The sequence below is a fragment of the Lontra canadensis genome, unplaced genomic scaffold (assembly GCF_010015895.1).
Source record: "Lontra canadensis isolate GAN:19392208 unplaced genomic scaffold, GSC_riverotter_1.0 scaffold169, whole genome shotgun sequence".
In the NCBI taxonomy this organism is placed as follows: domain Eukaryota; kingdom Metazoa; phylum Chordata; class Mammalia; order Carnivora; family Mustelidae; genus Lontra; species Lontra canadensis.
The window spans coordinates 116,254-132,888 of record NW_022631163.1 but is presented as its reverse complement, the minus strand read 5'-3'; the positions used below and the strand labels follow the sequence as shown (position 1 = coordinate 132,888).

The 16,635-nt window shown below is 51.2% G+C and overlaps 1 protein-coding gene across 2 annotated transcripts in view; it reads left to right on the top strand.

The window, feature by feature from the left end:
• The window catches only part of PPP1R16B (protein phosphatase 1 regulatory subunit 16B), an 87,394-nt gene extending 76,151 nt beyond the window's left edge, over positions 1–11,243 (top strand). Inside the window, exons 7-11 of one of the 2 annotated variants that reach the window (XM_032845807.1) lie at positions 2,257–2,382; positions 2,893–2,968; positions 4,141–4,270; positions 4,362–4,530; positions 10,384–11,243. In XM_032845807.1, coding sequence (XP_032701698.1) covers positions 2,257–2,382; positions 2,893–2,968; positions 4,141–4,270; positions 4,362–4,530; positions 10,384–10,893 — 1,011 coding nt within the window. In that variant the 3' untranslated portion in view covers positions 10,894–11,243. The remainder of the gene's footprint in view (positions 1–2,256; positions 2,383–2,892; positions 2,969–4,140; positions 4,271–4,361; positions 4,531–10,383) is intronic. The other variant, XM_032845808.1, reaches the window with a different exon arrangement.
• The last annotated feature ends 5,392 nt before the right edge of the window (positions 11,244–16,635 follow it).

The window sequence follows — 16,635 nt, the reverse complement described above, 5'->3', positions numbered from 1 at the left end:
CCAGGTTTCATTAGATCCTGGAGATAGAGAACAAGGGAGCTCTTTCTCTCTCAGGTCTGCCTGATTAGCTCCACTCATCCTTTCAGCTCAAGTGTCAGGGATTGGAAGCTTTGACCTCTCTTCGTAGGCTCTCCTACAGGATGGAGCCCGGTATTGGGGAGGGTTTAAACTGAGGCTTTAAACTGAAAACAGGAGCATGGCCTGGGACGCCCACATACCCACCTTCTCCTCACCAATGGCTGGGCCCTGGCCTCGGCTTGGGGTCCATGCTGGCCAGGAGCACTCAGGAGTCTCAAAATCTTGAACTTACCCAGTAGGATTCAGCAGTCCCGAGAGCCCTCATTGCCCCCAGGCCTGACCCGTGGCCCAAACATAGTAACTGGCCTTCTGACACCTGGTTCCTGAGCCCCACCCTCTGCCTCATCCCCTTGTTAACCCATTAATGGGTCCCTGCTCAGCGCAGCCATCAAAGATAGAGTCACATAGTGAGATGGAACGTTGCTGTATAAAGGCAAAGCCAGGATGTCCCAGGGCACACGCCCCTTTGGGTCTGTGGCTGGCCCTCTAGACACACAGGTTTCCTCCTCTTGGACTGAGGCTGGCCTCAGGGTGGCCCAGACCACATGGGCCAGGCCCGTACTGGGTCTCAGGTCTTCCCAGTAAAGTGGGGTTTACTATTCGTCCCTTCCCCACCAGGTTATTGGGAGGAATAAATGGGATTCTGCATGTAGGTGCGAAGCCCAGAGTCTCTAAACTCTCAGTAGGTATCAGTGGTTCACACTATCATCATTATTATTAACGCTCTCCCTATCCCAGTCATACCCTTTTATTCCCCACCAAGTACGAGGCCACACAGATTGTAATGTCTGCTGGCCCTGCCGGCTGTCGTCTCCACAGCTGGCAAACATCACACATTTATAAATCAGATGATTATTGTAATTTTTGTGGGTGCCTGCACCAGATCACACCCCAGGCTTCTTCTGCAAATTGAAAAATAAAGGAAAACATCTGTTTGCCTGAACCTTATAGCAGCTGTACCTCAGGATGAGGCAACGCCTGACCGTCAGGGCTGCGTTCTGAAGGGCTGCTTTCCGGGGCCGAGCCTTCTCTGTCCCACTGCCTGCAATGCTGTTGCCCCAAATCTCAGCACCCCCAGAGCTCCCTGGTCTCCTCCTAGCCAGCCTTCTGCTGGCCTCCTTGGGCTCTCCCCTCTGCCTCCCACCTCAGCTAGGCAGCTGGTGTCTCTTTATCTCATTGCCTTCCTCCTTCCTCCATTTCCATGTGAACCTTGTCATCCCTCACGGCTCTCTGAGAATGTTCATCACTTACTGAGTGTCTGTCACGTGCTAGATGCTTTATGTACTTTCTGGAGATCAAGCAGATGGGATAAGTGAGGTCCCCAGGGTGGTGTCTATCACCAGAGGCCTTGAATGGTGTCAGACAGGAGAGCTGTTACCTCAGCACGAGGCTTTCCTTTATTGGACATACTGATTGCCTATCATGTAACGAACAAACCCAAAACTTAGCCTCTTGAAACAATGATCAATATTTATCACCTCACATAGTTTCTGTGATTAGGGAATTGGGAACAGCTCAGCTGGGTAGCTGTGCTTGGGGATCTCTCAGGAGGCTGCAGTCATCTGAAGACTGGAATAAGGCTGGAAGATGCACTTCCAAGATGGCGCCCTCATGTGGCTGGCAAGTTAGTGCCCCCTGTCAGCAGGAGGCCTCCATGCTTCACCTCCTCACGGCCTCTCTGTACTACGTGATGGCTGCTTTGTCCTCGAGGGATTGATCCCAGAGAGCAGGAGGTAGAAGCAGTGATGCCTCTTATGACCTCACCTCAGAAATCATACACCACCACTTCACAATGTCCTACTTGTTAGAAGTGAGTCACTTGTTCTGGCCCACATTCAAAGCAAGAGAATTAAACTTCCTCTTTTAAGAGAGGTATATCAAAGAATGTGTAGACATTTTAAAACCACCACGCTGGGCCTCTGAAACCCCTTCCTCCCAGCTCAGCACATGGTAGGGACTCAGTAAGTGCTGTTGCCTTAATCACAGGGGCCCTCACACCAACCACAGGATAAAGAGTGGCCTTAATAAGACTTTGCAGTGTGGCTGGATTTCTGCTTCCTTCTATTCCATTCTACCGTCCCTGGAAATGAGCTGGGATTTGGGTTGGGAAGAGGGCTACCTGTCGCTAAAAGTGGGATTGGCACCCATAGGGAAGACCCACTTTCCCCTCCCCTTTAGCTGCACATCGCTGGAGCCAACGGATACCTGCGGGCAGCCGAGCTCCTCCTGGACCACGGAGTGCGTGTGGATGTGAAGGACTGGGATGGCTGGGAGCCCCTGCACGCAGCTGCCTTCTGGGGACAGGTAACGCTCGGCACATGGGACCCGCCCGCTGTCCTTTGGGCTGGCAGTTGGTTCACAAGACCCACTGAAGGTGTTGACTATAGCTAGTTTGTGGGATAGGAAAAGACCTAGAGAGTTTCCAAAAACATTTGATAAGTTGTGTTCTAAGAAGACGATAACAAATTTACCAAATTAGGTAATTCTTCATGCTTCTGATTTGGTCCTTTCTCCCTCTGTTTCCCAGATAGAAAACTCTGATTGCAGCTTTTACAGTCCCTCCTTAGATGCCTGGCAGTTCTAGATATACAGCAGACTCCTTCTCCTATCCCTTGGCATGGCCCAGGAATGCTGGAGGAGGTGTCAAGCCCATTGGGTTGCCAGGATTCCTGCCTCCAGGGTGCAGGGCCTTCCCTGCAAACCGGCTTTGCCCCATCACTCTTTATGTCAGATCCTGAGAAATGTGGGGGCACTCTATCTACCTCCCAGGCTTTTTGAGCCCAAGGGGAATGTGGGCTTCTTCCTGTGTTTCAGATGCAGATGGCAGAGCTGTTGGTGTCCCATGGGGCTAGTCTCAGTGCTAGGACATCCATGGATGAAATGCCAATAGGTAAGTCCAGCATAAAATCCAGAACACCCTTAGCTACTCATCGGTGTTTTTATAGATAGTGGGATAATTGGGTAAAATATACAGTTGGCTTGATGGTGGACTGGTGTGTGGATGGGTAGCAAAATGAATGAATATGTTAATGAAGGGTAGATTGTACAGATGGATAGCTGGATGGATGGATAGATAAATGTATTCATGAGTGGGTGGATGGAGGATGGCTGGATGATGGGTGGATGGATGGATGAGTGGATGGATGGATGGAGGATGGGTGGATGATGGGTGGTTGGATGGATGGATGGATGATGGGTGGATGGATGGATGGATGGATGATGGGTGGATGGATGGATGGATGGATGAGTGGATGGATGGATGGAGGATGGATGGATGATGGGTGGATGGATGGATGATGGGTGGATGGATGGATGATGAGTGAATGGATGGATGGAGGATGGATGGATGATGGGTGGATGGATGGATGGATGATGGGTGGTTGGATGGATGGATGATGGGTGGATGAATGGAGGATGGATGGATGATAGGTGGATGGATGGATGGGTGGATGGATGGATGATGAGTGAATGGATGGATGGAGGATGGATGGATCATGGGTGGATGGATGGATGGATCATGGGTGGTTGGATGGACGGATGATGGGTGGATGGATGGATGGGTGGGTGGATGGATGAATGGATCAATCAGTGGATGGGTGGATAGGGATGAATCTACAGATGGATGGCTGGGTCAGTGACTAGGTGGGTAGAGGAATGAAGGGATTGGTTGGATTGAACGTGTAGGTATATATGATCCGAGATATATATAAGTTTTGGCTTGGGCTACATAGAGTACCTGCTTGTTTCTCTCAATACTTCCTATATCACTGGAGAGTTGATGACTCCTGTTGGAAACTACTGAAGGTGGATGGATCTTTTGGTCATAGCAGAGAACCTTAGGAACTATGACTATATGGGTCCTGGGTTTCCTGTTCTTATCCTCTAAGGATTGGGGTATAGCCCAGGAAGTGAGACCAGCATTGTTTACTCCCCTCTCTGGATGCCCCCCAAAGATGCTGAGAGTTTTCAGTGCATTGGGTGGCAGCTCCCGTGGTCTAGAGGGCTCCTGGGGGCCACCAGTCCTGGCACTGCTCCCCACAACAGCTTCCTCCCCTGCTTCAGACCTGTGTGAGGAGGAGGAGTTCAAAGTCCTGCTGTTGGAGCTAAAACACAAGCATGACGTCATCATGAAGTCACAGCTGAGACACAAGTCATCCTTGAGCCGGAGAACCTCCAGCGCCGGGAGCCGTGGGTGAGTCGGGGCAGGCCGGCCGTGGTCCCTGGGGGCACTCCTGCCCGTGGCGCTTGGGCCCAGCCCTCCAGCAGCTCCTCTCTCCCCTCAGGAAGGTGGTGCGTCGAGCCAGCCTGTCGGACAGGACCAACCTGTACAGGAAGGAGTATGAGGGAGAGGCCATACTGTGGCAGCAGCGGAGTGCGGCAGAGGACCAACGGACTGCCACCTACAACGGGGACATCAGGGAGACCAGGACAGACCAAGAGAACAAGGACCCAGTGAGTGGCCTTGTGCCCTGCTTTGGTGTCAGCTGATACTGGGAAGGAGGACAGGGCCCCGGCCTGGTCTTGGCCTCTTCATTTCAAAGCCTTCAGAAGGAGGGCTGCTGGACAGCACCCTTACACCAGCTGGACCCCTGTGGTGCTGGTGGCCCCTGTGCTTCTTGAGGCAGTCCTGGTGTGTGAGAGTCAGAACTGGGTGCCTTGGCAGCCAGGAGGGTCTCCTAACAGACAAGAAGTCCCTGCTGTGTGTCTGCTGTGCTCTGGCACATCTGGTTCTGGGCTCCTCAAAGGAGAGGCTCAGTACAGCAGTGCCCCTGGGTGCTAACAGCAATAGAATGTTCTGGGGGGGGGACATAACAAGATGTGGAGAACTGTGTTTACAGAGCACATGTGGTTGGGAAACATGTTTGGAAATACTGAGCAGGGTACCCGTTGGAGCCCTAAGAAGGCTGCTCTGAGAGTAGCTGCTGGTCTGGGCGTTGAACTGCTTTCTTAAGGGGATGCTGTGTCAGTTTCCTAGTATCGCTGGATCCCATTTCCACAAACTCGGTAGCTCAGATCCCTAGAAATGTGTTCTGTCACAGTTCTGGAGGCCAGAAGTCGAAAGTCTAAGTGTCAACAGCATTGGTTTCTTCTGTGGGTTCCAAAAGGGAATCTGTTGTGTGCCTCTCTCCTAGCTTCGTGTGGCTCAGGCACACCCTGGCTTTGCCCACCAGACTCCAGTCTCTGCTTCTGTGGTCATGTGGCTTCTCCCTTGTGTGTGTCTGTGTCTCTGTTTTCTCTTCTTAGACAGCAGTCATTGGATTAGCGCCCACAATCCAGGATGACCCCATTTTAACTTATTATATCTGTAAAGACTCTGCCTCCAACTAAAGTCACATTCAGATACGTGGGGTGACCAGGAATTTTGGGAGGACCCTGTGTTACTCAGTACCAACAGGCTTGGGTTTCATGCACGGCTGCTGGCTTGCTGAGTGGGGCCAGCAAGTTTGGGACCAAAGCAGAATTGCTGGGGACAGAAAGAGAGAGGCTGACTGTCCATAGCAGTGGTCTGCCTTTTTGGTATATCCACCAATGATAAGCAGCTGAAAACATTTCTGGAAAGTATTGCTTTGGTGGAATGAAAAATGATTAGCTCAGAGTACCCACGCATCTCTGTGGGACCTGCCCCCCAGCTGGAACAGAGAGGTCACATGAAGGCTGATCTGAAGCCGGGAAAGGTGCCCACCCAAGGGAATCCAGTCACAGCCCTGGCTGGGGACAAGAGGGTGCCTCAGAGGCTCTGTTGTGCCTACTTCTAGGGTTGGGGAGAAGAGAGATGCAGACTGAAATTAAATCACATTTATTTGACTTTCCTTTGTGAGTGCGGGGAAGTTATGTTCAGCACATGAATTTGAAATGGGTTTTTCAGTTGAACTTTTATAAACGTGTCCCCTGAAATGAATGCATGGAGCATTTCCATCACCCCAGAAAGTTCCTGGGTTCTGTGTCAGCGGTCCTCCTGCCCTAAAGGCAGCTCTGTTTACCTTTGAGCACTGAAGAGGAGGTTTGTGCCCACATCTGCTTGTGAATGGCCCCGGCAGTCTGTAGTCTTGTGCGTCTGACTTCCTTGGGGACCCTGAGACTCATCCCTGTGCAGGCACAGAGCCGTAGCTCAGTCTTTTCCCTCACTCTGGAGAGTTCTGTTGTTTAAATATGCGACAGCACATGTGTCCACTCTTCTGCTGGTGGACATTTGGGCTGTTTCACGTTTGGGGCTACTTTGAATGAAGCTGCTCAAAACATTCTTAGATGAGGTTTTTGTGGGCATAGGCCCTATTTTCTGTAGGACCGTGTAGCCAGGAATGCAGAACAGCTCATGGGGAGGCTACTAGAGATACTGCCACACAAGTTTCCAGAGTGACTGTTCCCATCTGCTCTCTGAGCAGCCGCACTGAGCTCTTCGCACCGGTCCCTGATGTAACATCGCTCTCCATCTGAGCCGTCCTGGCCTGCTTGCTGCTGCAGCTCGCATTTTAAATTTGCATCTCCCTGATGGTGGACGATGGAGAACGCTTGTTCATGTGCTTATGGGCCGACCGCGTATCTTCTTTCGTGCAGTGTCTGTTCTTTTGCCCCTTTTCCTTATCGATCTGTGGGAGACACTGCAGATTCTTAAAGAAATCCTCAGGGGGTGGGGGGGGGAAGAAATGCTCAGGGAAGCAGCTGCTTCCCCCCGCCCCCACCTGTCCCTGTGTTTGTTCAGATCTCACAGCCCAGGACTCTGCCAGAAGTCCTCGCTGGTGTGGGGCGGCACAAAGCATCAGCCCTGCAGGGAAGGGGGTGGGAGGATGTGGTCTGAGTTTGTCCTTAACTTCTGCAGCTTTCTCATCAACGCTGTGCTTGGTTTGGGGGTTAGGTGAAGGCAAACAAAGGGCCTGCTTCGCAGAGAAAAAGGAAGGAGCTCTGGGCTTTGGGCCAATCACCCAGACGTCCAGTCCCAAGGACACCTGTCAGGGTCTAGGGCCCCAGATCCTGGGGGAAACCAAGATTGCAGGGCACAGCTATGAAGCCCCGAGCTCCTTCCTTTCTCTGACCTATCCCTTTCAAGGCTTTAGGTACTGACAAGGCTGTGAGACCCTCTAAGGTAGACATTCTCCACGTGGGTCCCTGGACCAGCAGTAGCAGTGTCGCCTGGGAGCGTGTGAGAAAAGCAGACTCTCTGGCCTGCCCTACATGAACTGAACATACACCCTGGGCTCTGGGTTTAACTGGTGCTCTGTGCCCTAACCAGCTCTCCAGGGGATTCAGCGGCATACCAGACCTTGATAACCCCTCATCTAAGGGAGTGTTTGCTCCGTCTGACCTGCAAGTTGGGTTTCTGCCAAGACCACCCAGTTAGCTACCAGGGCTGACACCCTGCACATACTTTGGCAGAGCTGGTGCCCTGACACAAGGCTCGGGAGGCAGGCAGCAGCCCTGTCTCTTCAGCCAGTGGCTCACAAACTTAACTGTACCAGAAAATTCCTTGGGGAAGTGTTTTTGTTTTTGTTCGTTTAAAATCCTGGTGTCTAGGTTGCAACCCAGACTAATTAAATCTGAATCTTTGGGCCTGGGGCCTAGGCTTTGTATTTATGTACTTTTTAAAAAAAATCAATAGACTTGATTTTTTGGAGCAGTTGTGGTTTCTGGAAGACATATGTAGGAAGTACCTAAAGTCTCCACACACCCCCTTTATCACGTCTGCTGGTTTCCTCTGGTATAAACATCTTGCCTTAGTGTGGTAGGTGTATTACCATGATGAACCAATATAGATACATGATTGTTAACTGACGCCTATAGTTTACGTTAGGATTTACCCTCGGTGTTTGACATTCTACAGATGTTGACAAATATGTGATGTCATATAGCCATCATTAAAGTTTCATACAGAATACTTTCACTGCCGTAAAAATCCCTGGTGCTCCACCCATCCATCCCTCCCCAAACCCTGGGCAAACACTGACCGTTTTACTGTCGGCATGGTTTTGTCTTTTCCAGAATGTCATAGAGAGGGAATCACACAACGTAGCCTCTTCAGATTGGCGCTGTGCAAGTGTTTTTAACTCCCCAGGTGATGTAGGGTGATTTAATTCCCCAGCCTCTGAAGCTGAGAACTAGTGTCTTAAATCCGTGCTTGTCAAAGCACCATGGGGAGTTTGTTAGAAACACTGGAATTCCAGTTCCAACCCAGAACCCATGATTCAGCATGGACCCTTTCACAAGAGCCCCAGGTGACTCATACGCACAAAGAGTTAGAGAAGCGTTGATCTAGACAATGAAAAGCGGTCTTTCCAAGACCAATTTGGAAGTAAATAAAATAGATACAGAAATTCAAGTTGAAAAAAAAAATGCCACAAATGCGGCATCAGTCTGCCTGCATAGCTCAGAAATGCCATTAAATATAAGAAGAACAGACATACCTACAGGGAAGCTTGCTGTGGAAAGTGCCCTCGCCTTACTGTGACTTAACCTAATTGTGTATTTCTGGGAGATCTTTCCAGGAAGTGGAGACTCCTGGAATTGCGAGTCAGCACAGGAAGGTTGTCTTTGTTCTTTTCACCAGATATAGAACATTCCAGAACAAGTATTTGCCCTAGTTTCCCACCTGCCCAATGGTGACGTTCAGGCTTGTCTCCCCTAAAGGGACATGTATCTGTGAAATAAAGTCCTCGAAATGGGCTTGCTTGTGCAAAGTATGCATTCTTCCATAAAAACGAACTTTTGGGGGATGGGGAGATGATGTGATGTTGTCCTCCGAAGAGACTATGGCACTTTACGTACCTGCCTCTTTCCCCGCACTCTTGCCGATGCCGAGTCATAACACATTTTTAAAACATTTGTCAGTGTGACAGGTAAAAAGATATTTTGTTGCTTTAATTTTCATGTCATTAACTATGAGCGAGATTGAATATTTTCTCTTGTGTTTATATGCTATAAATATAATAGCATATGTTTAATATTATAATTATATATAATAATATTATTATTAATTATTATTATTATTATTATCATTGCCATGAGCTGCACATTAGTCTCCTCTTTTGTTTTTTTTTTTCTGTTGGATAGTTGGGCTTTTTATTTATTTTATTTTATTTTTTAATTTTTTAAAAGATTTTATTTATTTATTTGACAAAGATCACAAGTAGACAGAGAGGCAGGCAGAGAGAGGGGGGAAGCAGGTTCCCTGCTGAGCAGAGAGCCCGATGTGGGGCTCCATCCTAGGACCCTGAGATCATGACTTGAGCTGAAGGCAGAGGCTTTAACCCACTGAGCCACCCAAGCGCCGCTAGTTGGGCTTTTTAAAATGGATTTTTAAGAGTTCTGCTTTATTTGGGAAACTAATCGCTTTTCTGTCATATATGTTGCAGTTTTTTAAATGTGTCTTTTGACTTCATTTATGATGAGTTTAACTATGCTTTACATTTTTGTGTTCACCAAACGTAGCCACATGTTTATAGTTTCTAGGCTGCAGCTCCTTTTAAAGCTCTTGTTATCCAGGGATTTCCGGGTTAGAATCTCTGCCTTTCAGAGTGGGTATTTGCTGGGAATACAGAGGAAGGATTATAAGTGACCAAAGACTCAGCTAAGGGGCGCCTGGGTGGCTCAGTGGGTTAAGCCACTGCCTTTCGGCTCAGGTCATGATCTCAGGTCCTGGGATCGAGCCCCGCATCGGGCTCTTTGCTCAGAGGGGAGTCTGCTTCTCTCTCTCTCTCTCTCTCTCTCTCTCTCTGCCTGCCTCTCTGCCTACTTGTGATCTTTCTCTGTCAAATAAATAAGTAAAATCTTAAAAAAAGAAACAACTCAGCTAAAATCAGGTGACATGAAACAGGAATTTTTCGGCTCGTGTAACTGCAAAGTCTGGGACCAGTTGGGTCCTGGGGCTCTCAGAGCACCCCTTCGGTCTCCCTCCAATGTCAGGTCAACGTCAAGCAGGCCATTTGACGTGCAGTCTCCCCAGGCCCCTAGCTTCCAACATTCTCACTACCCTCGAGTTCTGCACACACAGAACTTCTCTTTCTCAAGTGTTCTGGCACACATTCAAGGGCTCAGTTTCATGGACTCCTTTACAGTCAAGAACCAACTCCTGCAGGGAGTATGTTGATGGGCCAGACCTGGGGTCGTGGTCCAGCCCCTGCGGCAAGGATGGGGATCAGTCAGCTCTCCCAAAAGACAGATTGGTGAGTCCCGCAAAGCGGAATCCAGGTCCTGTTAGCCCAGTTGGGCAAATGGTGGGAGGACAGGTCCAGACCAGAATGCCCTCCACAGAAGTGCAAGTGGGGAGTGAGTTCAGATCCTCTAACCGGCTGCTCATGTCCTTCTCCCCCTCAGAACCCCCGGCTGGAGAAACCCGTGCTGCTCTCTGAGTTCTCTACCAAGATCCCGCGAAGTGAAATGGATGGGCCTGTTGAGAACGGCCTCCGGGCTCCGGTCAGCACCTACCAGTATGCGCTGTCCAACGGGGACGTCTGGAAAGTGCACGAGGTGCCCGACTACAACATGGCCTATGGCAGCCCCAGTGTGGCCGACGCCACCCCTCCCTGGAGTGGCTACAAGGAACAGAGCCCCCAGACGCTTCTGGAGCTGAAACGACAGCGGGCTGCCGCCAAGCTGCTCAGCCACCCTTTCCTGAGCACCCACCTGGGCAGCAGCATGGCCAGGACGGGCGAGAGCAGCAGTGAAGGCAAGGCCCCCTTGATCGGAGGCAGAACTTCCCCGTACAGCAGCAATGGCGCCTCCGTCTATTACACCGTCACCAGCGGAGATCCCCCGCTCTTGAAGTTCAAGGCCCCCATGGAGGAGATGGAGGAAAAGGTCCACGGCTGCTGCCGCATCTCCTAGTCTCTGTGTGATGGAGGAGAGAGATGCTTCGGGGAAGGGTCTCTGGGATCCAGGATCCCCCCCACCCCCCCAGCAGCCTTGGCTGGGGAGACATCAGAGGGCAGCTTGCGGGGAGGTGGGCTCTGCTTTCCAGGGGAACGCTGACCCCACCTCTCACCCAGCGGCCACAGCATCGCCACGTCCCACGGTTCCGCTTCCTGCTGCATTGTCTGCCGTCAGAAACAAGGCCCATCGTGGCTTCCTAACTCTCCCCGCTGTCATATTTGGGAGGGGGGGCTGGGATTCTGGTTCTGTTGTTGGTAAAGGCTTCTCTGGACCAGTACCCGCATATCAAATACCGGTGTGCATGTGCTCGCGCGTGCGTGTGCACACACACACACACACACACACATATTCAACCATGTGTAGGAATGACACAGCTGGGCTCACGGGAAGCAGGTGGGACTGACAATTTGTGGGCTCTTCCCAAAAGGATTGAGGCTAAGACTCTGTTATATCACCACTGCCAGCATGGCTTTAGCTGGGAACGGGGCCTGCTAAGCTGAGACCCACAGTCCTACCCAGAGTCATACTGAGGCTTGGGCCACCATCCACATCTGGAAGGAGCAGGAGGTCCACTCTTTGATCAGAGGGAGCTGTGAGCCGACATGAGTCCATGAGATGGGCAGTGTCCTGCTCCCCAGAGCCTTGCCCATGTCGAGAGCCAGCAGTGTGACCACCCGGAGGCTGAGGTGGAGAGCCAGGCTCTTCCTTTCCTGGAATAATCTAAGTCACATTTTACTTCTGGATGGAAGTATCAAAAATTAGAGGGAAGGGGGAACAAATTTAGTGTGTCCAAAAGTGCACTTGATAAAAGAATTCTCTTAGGCTGCAGGACTCCAGGTGGGAGATAACTAAACTTGCTTTCTTGCTTTCTTTCCTGGGTAGCATCATGATCACTGGGCTTTCCTGACTGGTGTCGGAAACATGTAGCTTGTGCTGGAAGGGCTTTCGAGGGCGAGGAGTGAGTTGGTGTTAATTTCTGTGAGCATCTCTAGTGGCTGTGACCGAGCCCAGTGCCTTGGGCCATCTTTGTGAATATTCAGGTGGCTTCAGTCCAGCCTCAGTCAGCTAGGCTTCCTCAGCCTGAGCCATCAGAGTGAGCAGTGGGGGACGCTGGAAGCCCCCAACTCCTCCCAGAGTCAATGCTCAGGACCCCCGGCCCAGCTTTGCCTTTTCTGGAATGCTTGGTAAGACAAGTCTGCCAGGTGGCCCTTGTGAGATCCTGCCGGGCCCAGGGGCTCCCAGCATGCTGTCATGGGAGTGGTGACACCGCATGGCTGCAAATCCAAGGTGCCCACGGCCAACACCCTGCACTGCATTCAGGAGAGCGGTGGTGGGGCTGGAGTTGGACCTTCCCACGGCTCAACAGCTTCACAGCCATGATCTCCCTAACACTGGGGAGGGCAGGCTGCCCACCGCCTCTCTCCTGCATCTTCTCAAGAGCCCCCTTGAAACTGCTGTCCACAGGCTCAGCCAGAACCTACTGGTGTACTTAATAAGCAGCAGGTTTGTCCCCTGCCCTGCGCCTTTTATTTGTCCTGAAACTACCTCCTTAGAGCTCTGAAGGCATCCCCTAGTCCTGATTCCGGGATTCAGGGGACCACTCTGGGTTCCTTCTAATCTTCTTTCTGAGCCTATGAGAAATTCTCCCTGAGGGGCCCCTGGACCAGAGGGAGGGGGCTGAGGCTGGAGGAGCCCCCCCCCCCACTGGTGCCACAATTCTAGTGATGGGGTATGCTGTTTATCAGTCCCCGTCCCCGCTGTGGCCTCCATGGCCCCATAGCCCAGAAAGGGAGCTGGATCCCAGGGGCCTGGCGGATGCTTTACCAGGAGCAGGGCAGCTGGACCAGAGAGCAAAAGGCTCAGTGGCGTCACTGTGCGCTTGGTGGCTCCTGGGTGCAGGGAGGGTCACAACGCCAGGCCAGCCCCACCCCAGCTCCAGGACAGACCCAGTCTAGGGTAGAGGGGCAGCTCAGGAGGCTGCAGACAGGCAGGCACGATGCCTCCTGCGGCCCTGGCATCTGGGGCTGGCTCTCCATCGTGTCAGCCTGGGGCTGGAGCCGGGCAGGGGATGATCCAGAACACACACACCTTTGGCTTTAGAACAGTGTTCAGATTTGACTGACCTTGAATTCCTCTGGAGCAAACATAAGCTGCAAGCAGAAGAAGCCATACACTCCCAGGAGGGGGCCGGGCAGGTTTCCTGATCTGTATGCTCGGGAGCCAGAGACTGAAGGCGCTCACTACCCACGCTGAGCCAGCCCTTCTGGCCATTCCCTCCTTTCCCCTCACTGGTTGCCTCCTGGGCCATTCACACCCCACCTGGAAGGCCGGGAATCCTAGCTGATTCCCCGACAGGAGCCGACTACAGACTCCCAGGCATTTCAGCTCTCATTTTCAGTCGGGGTAAGCCATTCCCTATTAGGGCTTCAGGAACCTGGGGAACTTTCCCTAAGGGTCTCCTTGGTGTTGAGGGACAAGGTGGGGTCGGGGTGACTTGTTTATTTGCTGACGTAGTTTATGGAGTAGCTGAGACCTACCAAGCACTATGTTAGGTTCTGGGGGTAAAGGAGGAACAAGACAGGGTGAGGAGACCCCGTTTTACAGTTTGCATCCGTGGAGGAACATGACTGTCAGCAGCCCCATTCAATTTACTTGAGACAGAGTGACCATATCCTAGTCCAGCTTCAACCCAGCTTCTAGCTCCTAGAATCCCTAGAGTACAAAACTCATCAGCGGGGAAATGGCTGCTGTGGCCATCCCTGGATAACATTTGCTACTATTGCAGATGCTGGATCTTGAGTTCGAGGGAGACACCTTCCAAGTCTGTCTGGAACTTTCAGGGATAGCTGCCTTTGGGCCAGCATCTTTGGGGCACTGTGTAATAGCGGTTTGAGGTCAGTATGTAGAAGAACTGAGAGTCTGGGATTTGCTGTCGAGTGCATCTCAAGTTCTGAAACTCTTGTCTCTTGTTCATTTTTGCTTATTTGTTACGGAGTCCCCCTGCCCCACTGATGGATGATGGGAGGCGAGGAACTTCTCCTTTAACACTGAAGCCTTTCCTCGGGTCTGCCTCTCCTCCCGGTGGGTGTGGCTCAAGGAGCTTGAAGAAAGCTAGCAAGGTCTGCTGGAGGCTCAACTCCCTCCGAGACCAGGCGGATGAAAGGAGGCTACTTCCAAAGCATGTGCCACGTGGCTCACGGTGGAGCTCTGGCCTTTGTTCCCACCCTGTGCCCAAAAACCACTGAAAACTGGTGGCCATCATCAGGTAGTGAGTTCCTGGCAAGAACGCAGGGAAGTTGAATAAACCCTAGACCCAGCTCTACTGAGGAGTTCAGGGTATTATTCTCCATCAAATATGCAGCAGCGATGAAACTGCTCCGCACTGTTTGGTCAATTTCAGCGAGTGTAGGAAAGCTCCCAGGGGGTGTCCCCTGTCCTGCCCCACCATGGTTTGCTGGCTTTGTGATAACATGAGACCATTTTGGTGACTGGTGTCAGATCCCTTTCGATCTTGAGCTCTCTTTCCCACTTGCTTTCCCAGAGCAGAATACTGGGGCACTTTCCAGAAGGGCAGTTTTTAACGAGCTACCCAGGACTATATTTAACTCTTTCTATTGTGGCCTGGGGACAGCCTTCCCCGCCCCGGTGCATGTAAGAGCAGAGGGTCCTGTGGTCAGTGGTTGACTGCCTAAGTGACCTCCTTTGCCAGAAGCTGTAGTCCTCTCCTTGGCAGGAGACTCTTGTTGGCCAGTTCACCAGAGGGCCTGTTCCCCCGGGCATTGCAAGAGCTGCACTGCGGGGCCTGGCCCCATGCACTGAGGAAAAGTCTGCAGACCCCCAGCCCTCCGCAATAATTCACCAGACCAGAAGCCACTGATGTACAGAGAACATTTAAGAAAAATGTATTTTATGTGAAAAAAAGTTAAAACTCTGTATACTGTATCAGCAGCTTTGTGTAAAAATGGCAATCAAGAGAGTCTAATATATTTAAAACTTTTTTTAAAAAAAAATTCCTTGCAGATCTTTGATATTGTACTGAAGTAACTTCCAGGGAGCTCCTTGCCACGTGGCAGTGGTGGGCCTCGATCCGAGACCGTGGCTCAACCACACCCCGAAGGGGCATCCCCTGGAGTTGCTTCTAGCTGCCAAGGCCTGTGACAGAATTCACTGTTGAGAGTTTTTAATTAAGATTATTAAATCCCTTTTAATAACACCTGCTAGCGTTGGCTGTGGTCATTGCCGTGAGCTCCCTTGAATCATGCTGATTTGAATTCGCAAGGAGGTGATCCCTGGACAGAGGGCCTGGGAGGGCTCCTGGTCCCTGTCCCCACCACAGAGGGCTCTCCCGGGAGGGCCCTAAAACAGAGGGAGCTCTGAGGGCTCAGACATGGAGGTGTCTTTCTAGACTGGGGGATGGTGAAAACCAAGGAATTCCAGAAAAGAAGGGTGATTGGGAATGACCTTCACTTTATCAAATGTTCCCATTGGAATAACATGGAGCCCCATAATGCACACACAGGCACACACACATATTCAACATCCAATATATATACTGGATATTGAATGCCAGAGCAGGAACACATGGATGCAAGGCAACCACACTCAGGCTTGAAAAACTTCACAGATAGGTGGGAATAGGGAGGGGATGGGAAAATAGAGGATTTATCTTTGCAGCAATGGGCAATCATCAATTTTAAGTGTTTACTGGTTTTCAGATAATAATGGTAACCTCTCACAATTATGAAGAAGCACTTTAAAGTTGTACGTTTGCTTTCGCATTTACACAAAGAAAATGTGGCCTGAAAACTGACTCTTGGATTTAGCGCTGTGGTGGAGTTCCCGATGGTCTTGGTAAGAGGTTTTGGCTGAGAAGTGGAGGCATAGCCTGTTTGGACCAGTTCAGGAAAGAATGGGAGGAAAACTGGGTACAACTGGTTTCAGGTTTTATGCTATAAGAGGAAGCTCTAGAGGAATGTAAGGTCAAGAGAGAGTGGATGTAAGACGAAAAATATTCCGGCATGTTTGTATACTGGTAGGAAGGGAAACCGGCGATCCAGGAAAGAATTGCTGTAGGGATATAGGTTAATAGTAGCGGGACTGGCAGCAAATGCCCAAATGGAAGGATTGGTGTTAGCCGCAGGGACAGTTCATTGGTAGTAACAGAAGGACCAGTATGTGGGCAGAGGTGTAGACGGGTAGGCAGAGGTGGGGGAAGCACGTGGGAAGTTCTCTCCGACTGCTTCTATTTTCTCAGTGAAATAAGAGTAAGAAAGAGAGGAAAAGATAGAATGAATGAGGGAAATGTAGGCTAGCAGGCAACCTTAAGGACCCACTTGATATCATGAATTTAAGGCACAGGTTGTGTTTTCTTCTCCCCAGCAGGTGGAGAGTGGGGTTTAACTAGGGTTGGGGTTTTGCCAGGCCAAAAAGCTGATGGAATGAGAAAAGGGAGAGCTACCTGAAGGTGTAATCAAAGGAGTAGGGCGTATGATGGGTCGGTATTTTTGAAGGAATTTACGAATGATTTCAATGCCGGGGATGAAAGCGGCAGGACCGGTCACACACCCGAGCTCCGAATGCCCGGGAGCAGCGTGGCCAGCAGGGGGCGCGCTAGGACGGCGGGGTCCGGCCTCTCCGGCTTCAGCTCGGGTTGCGGGCCCTGTGCTGCCGGCGCCCCGGGCAGCACCGCCACTAGGG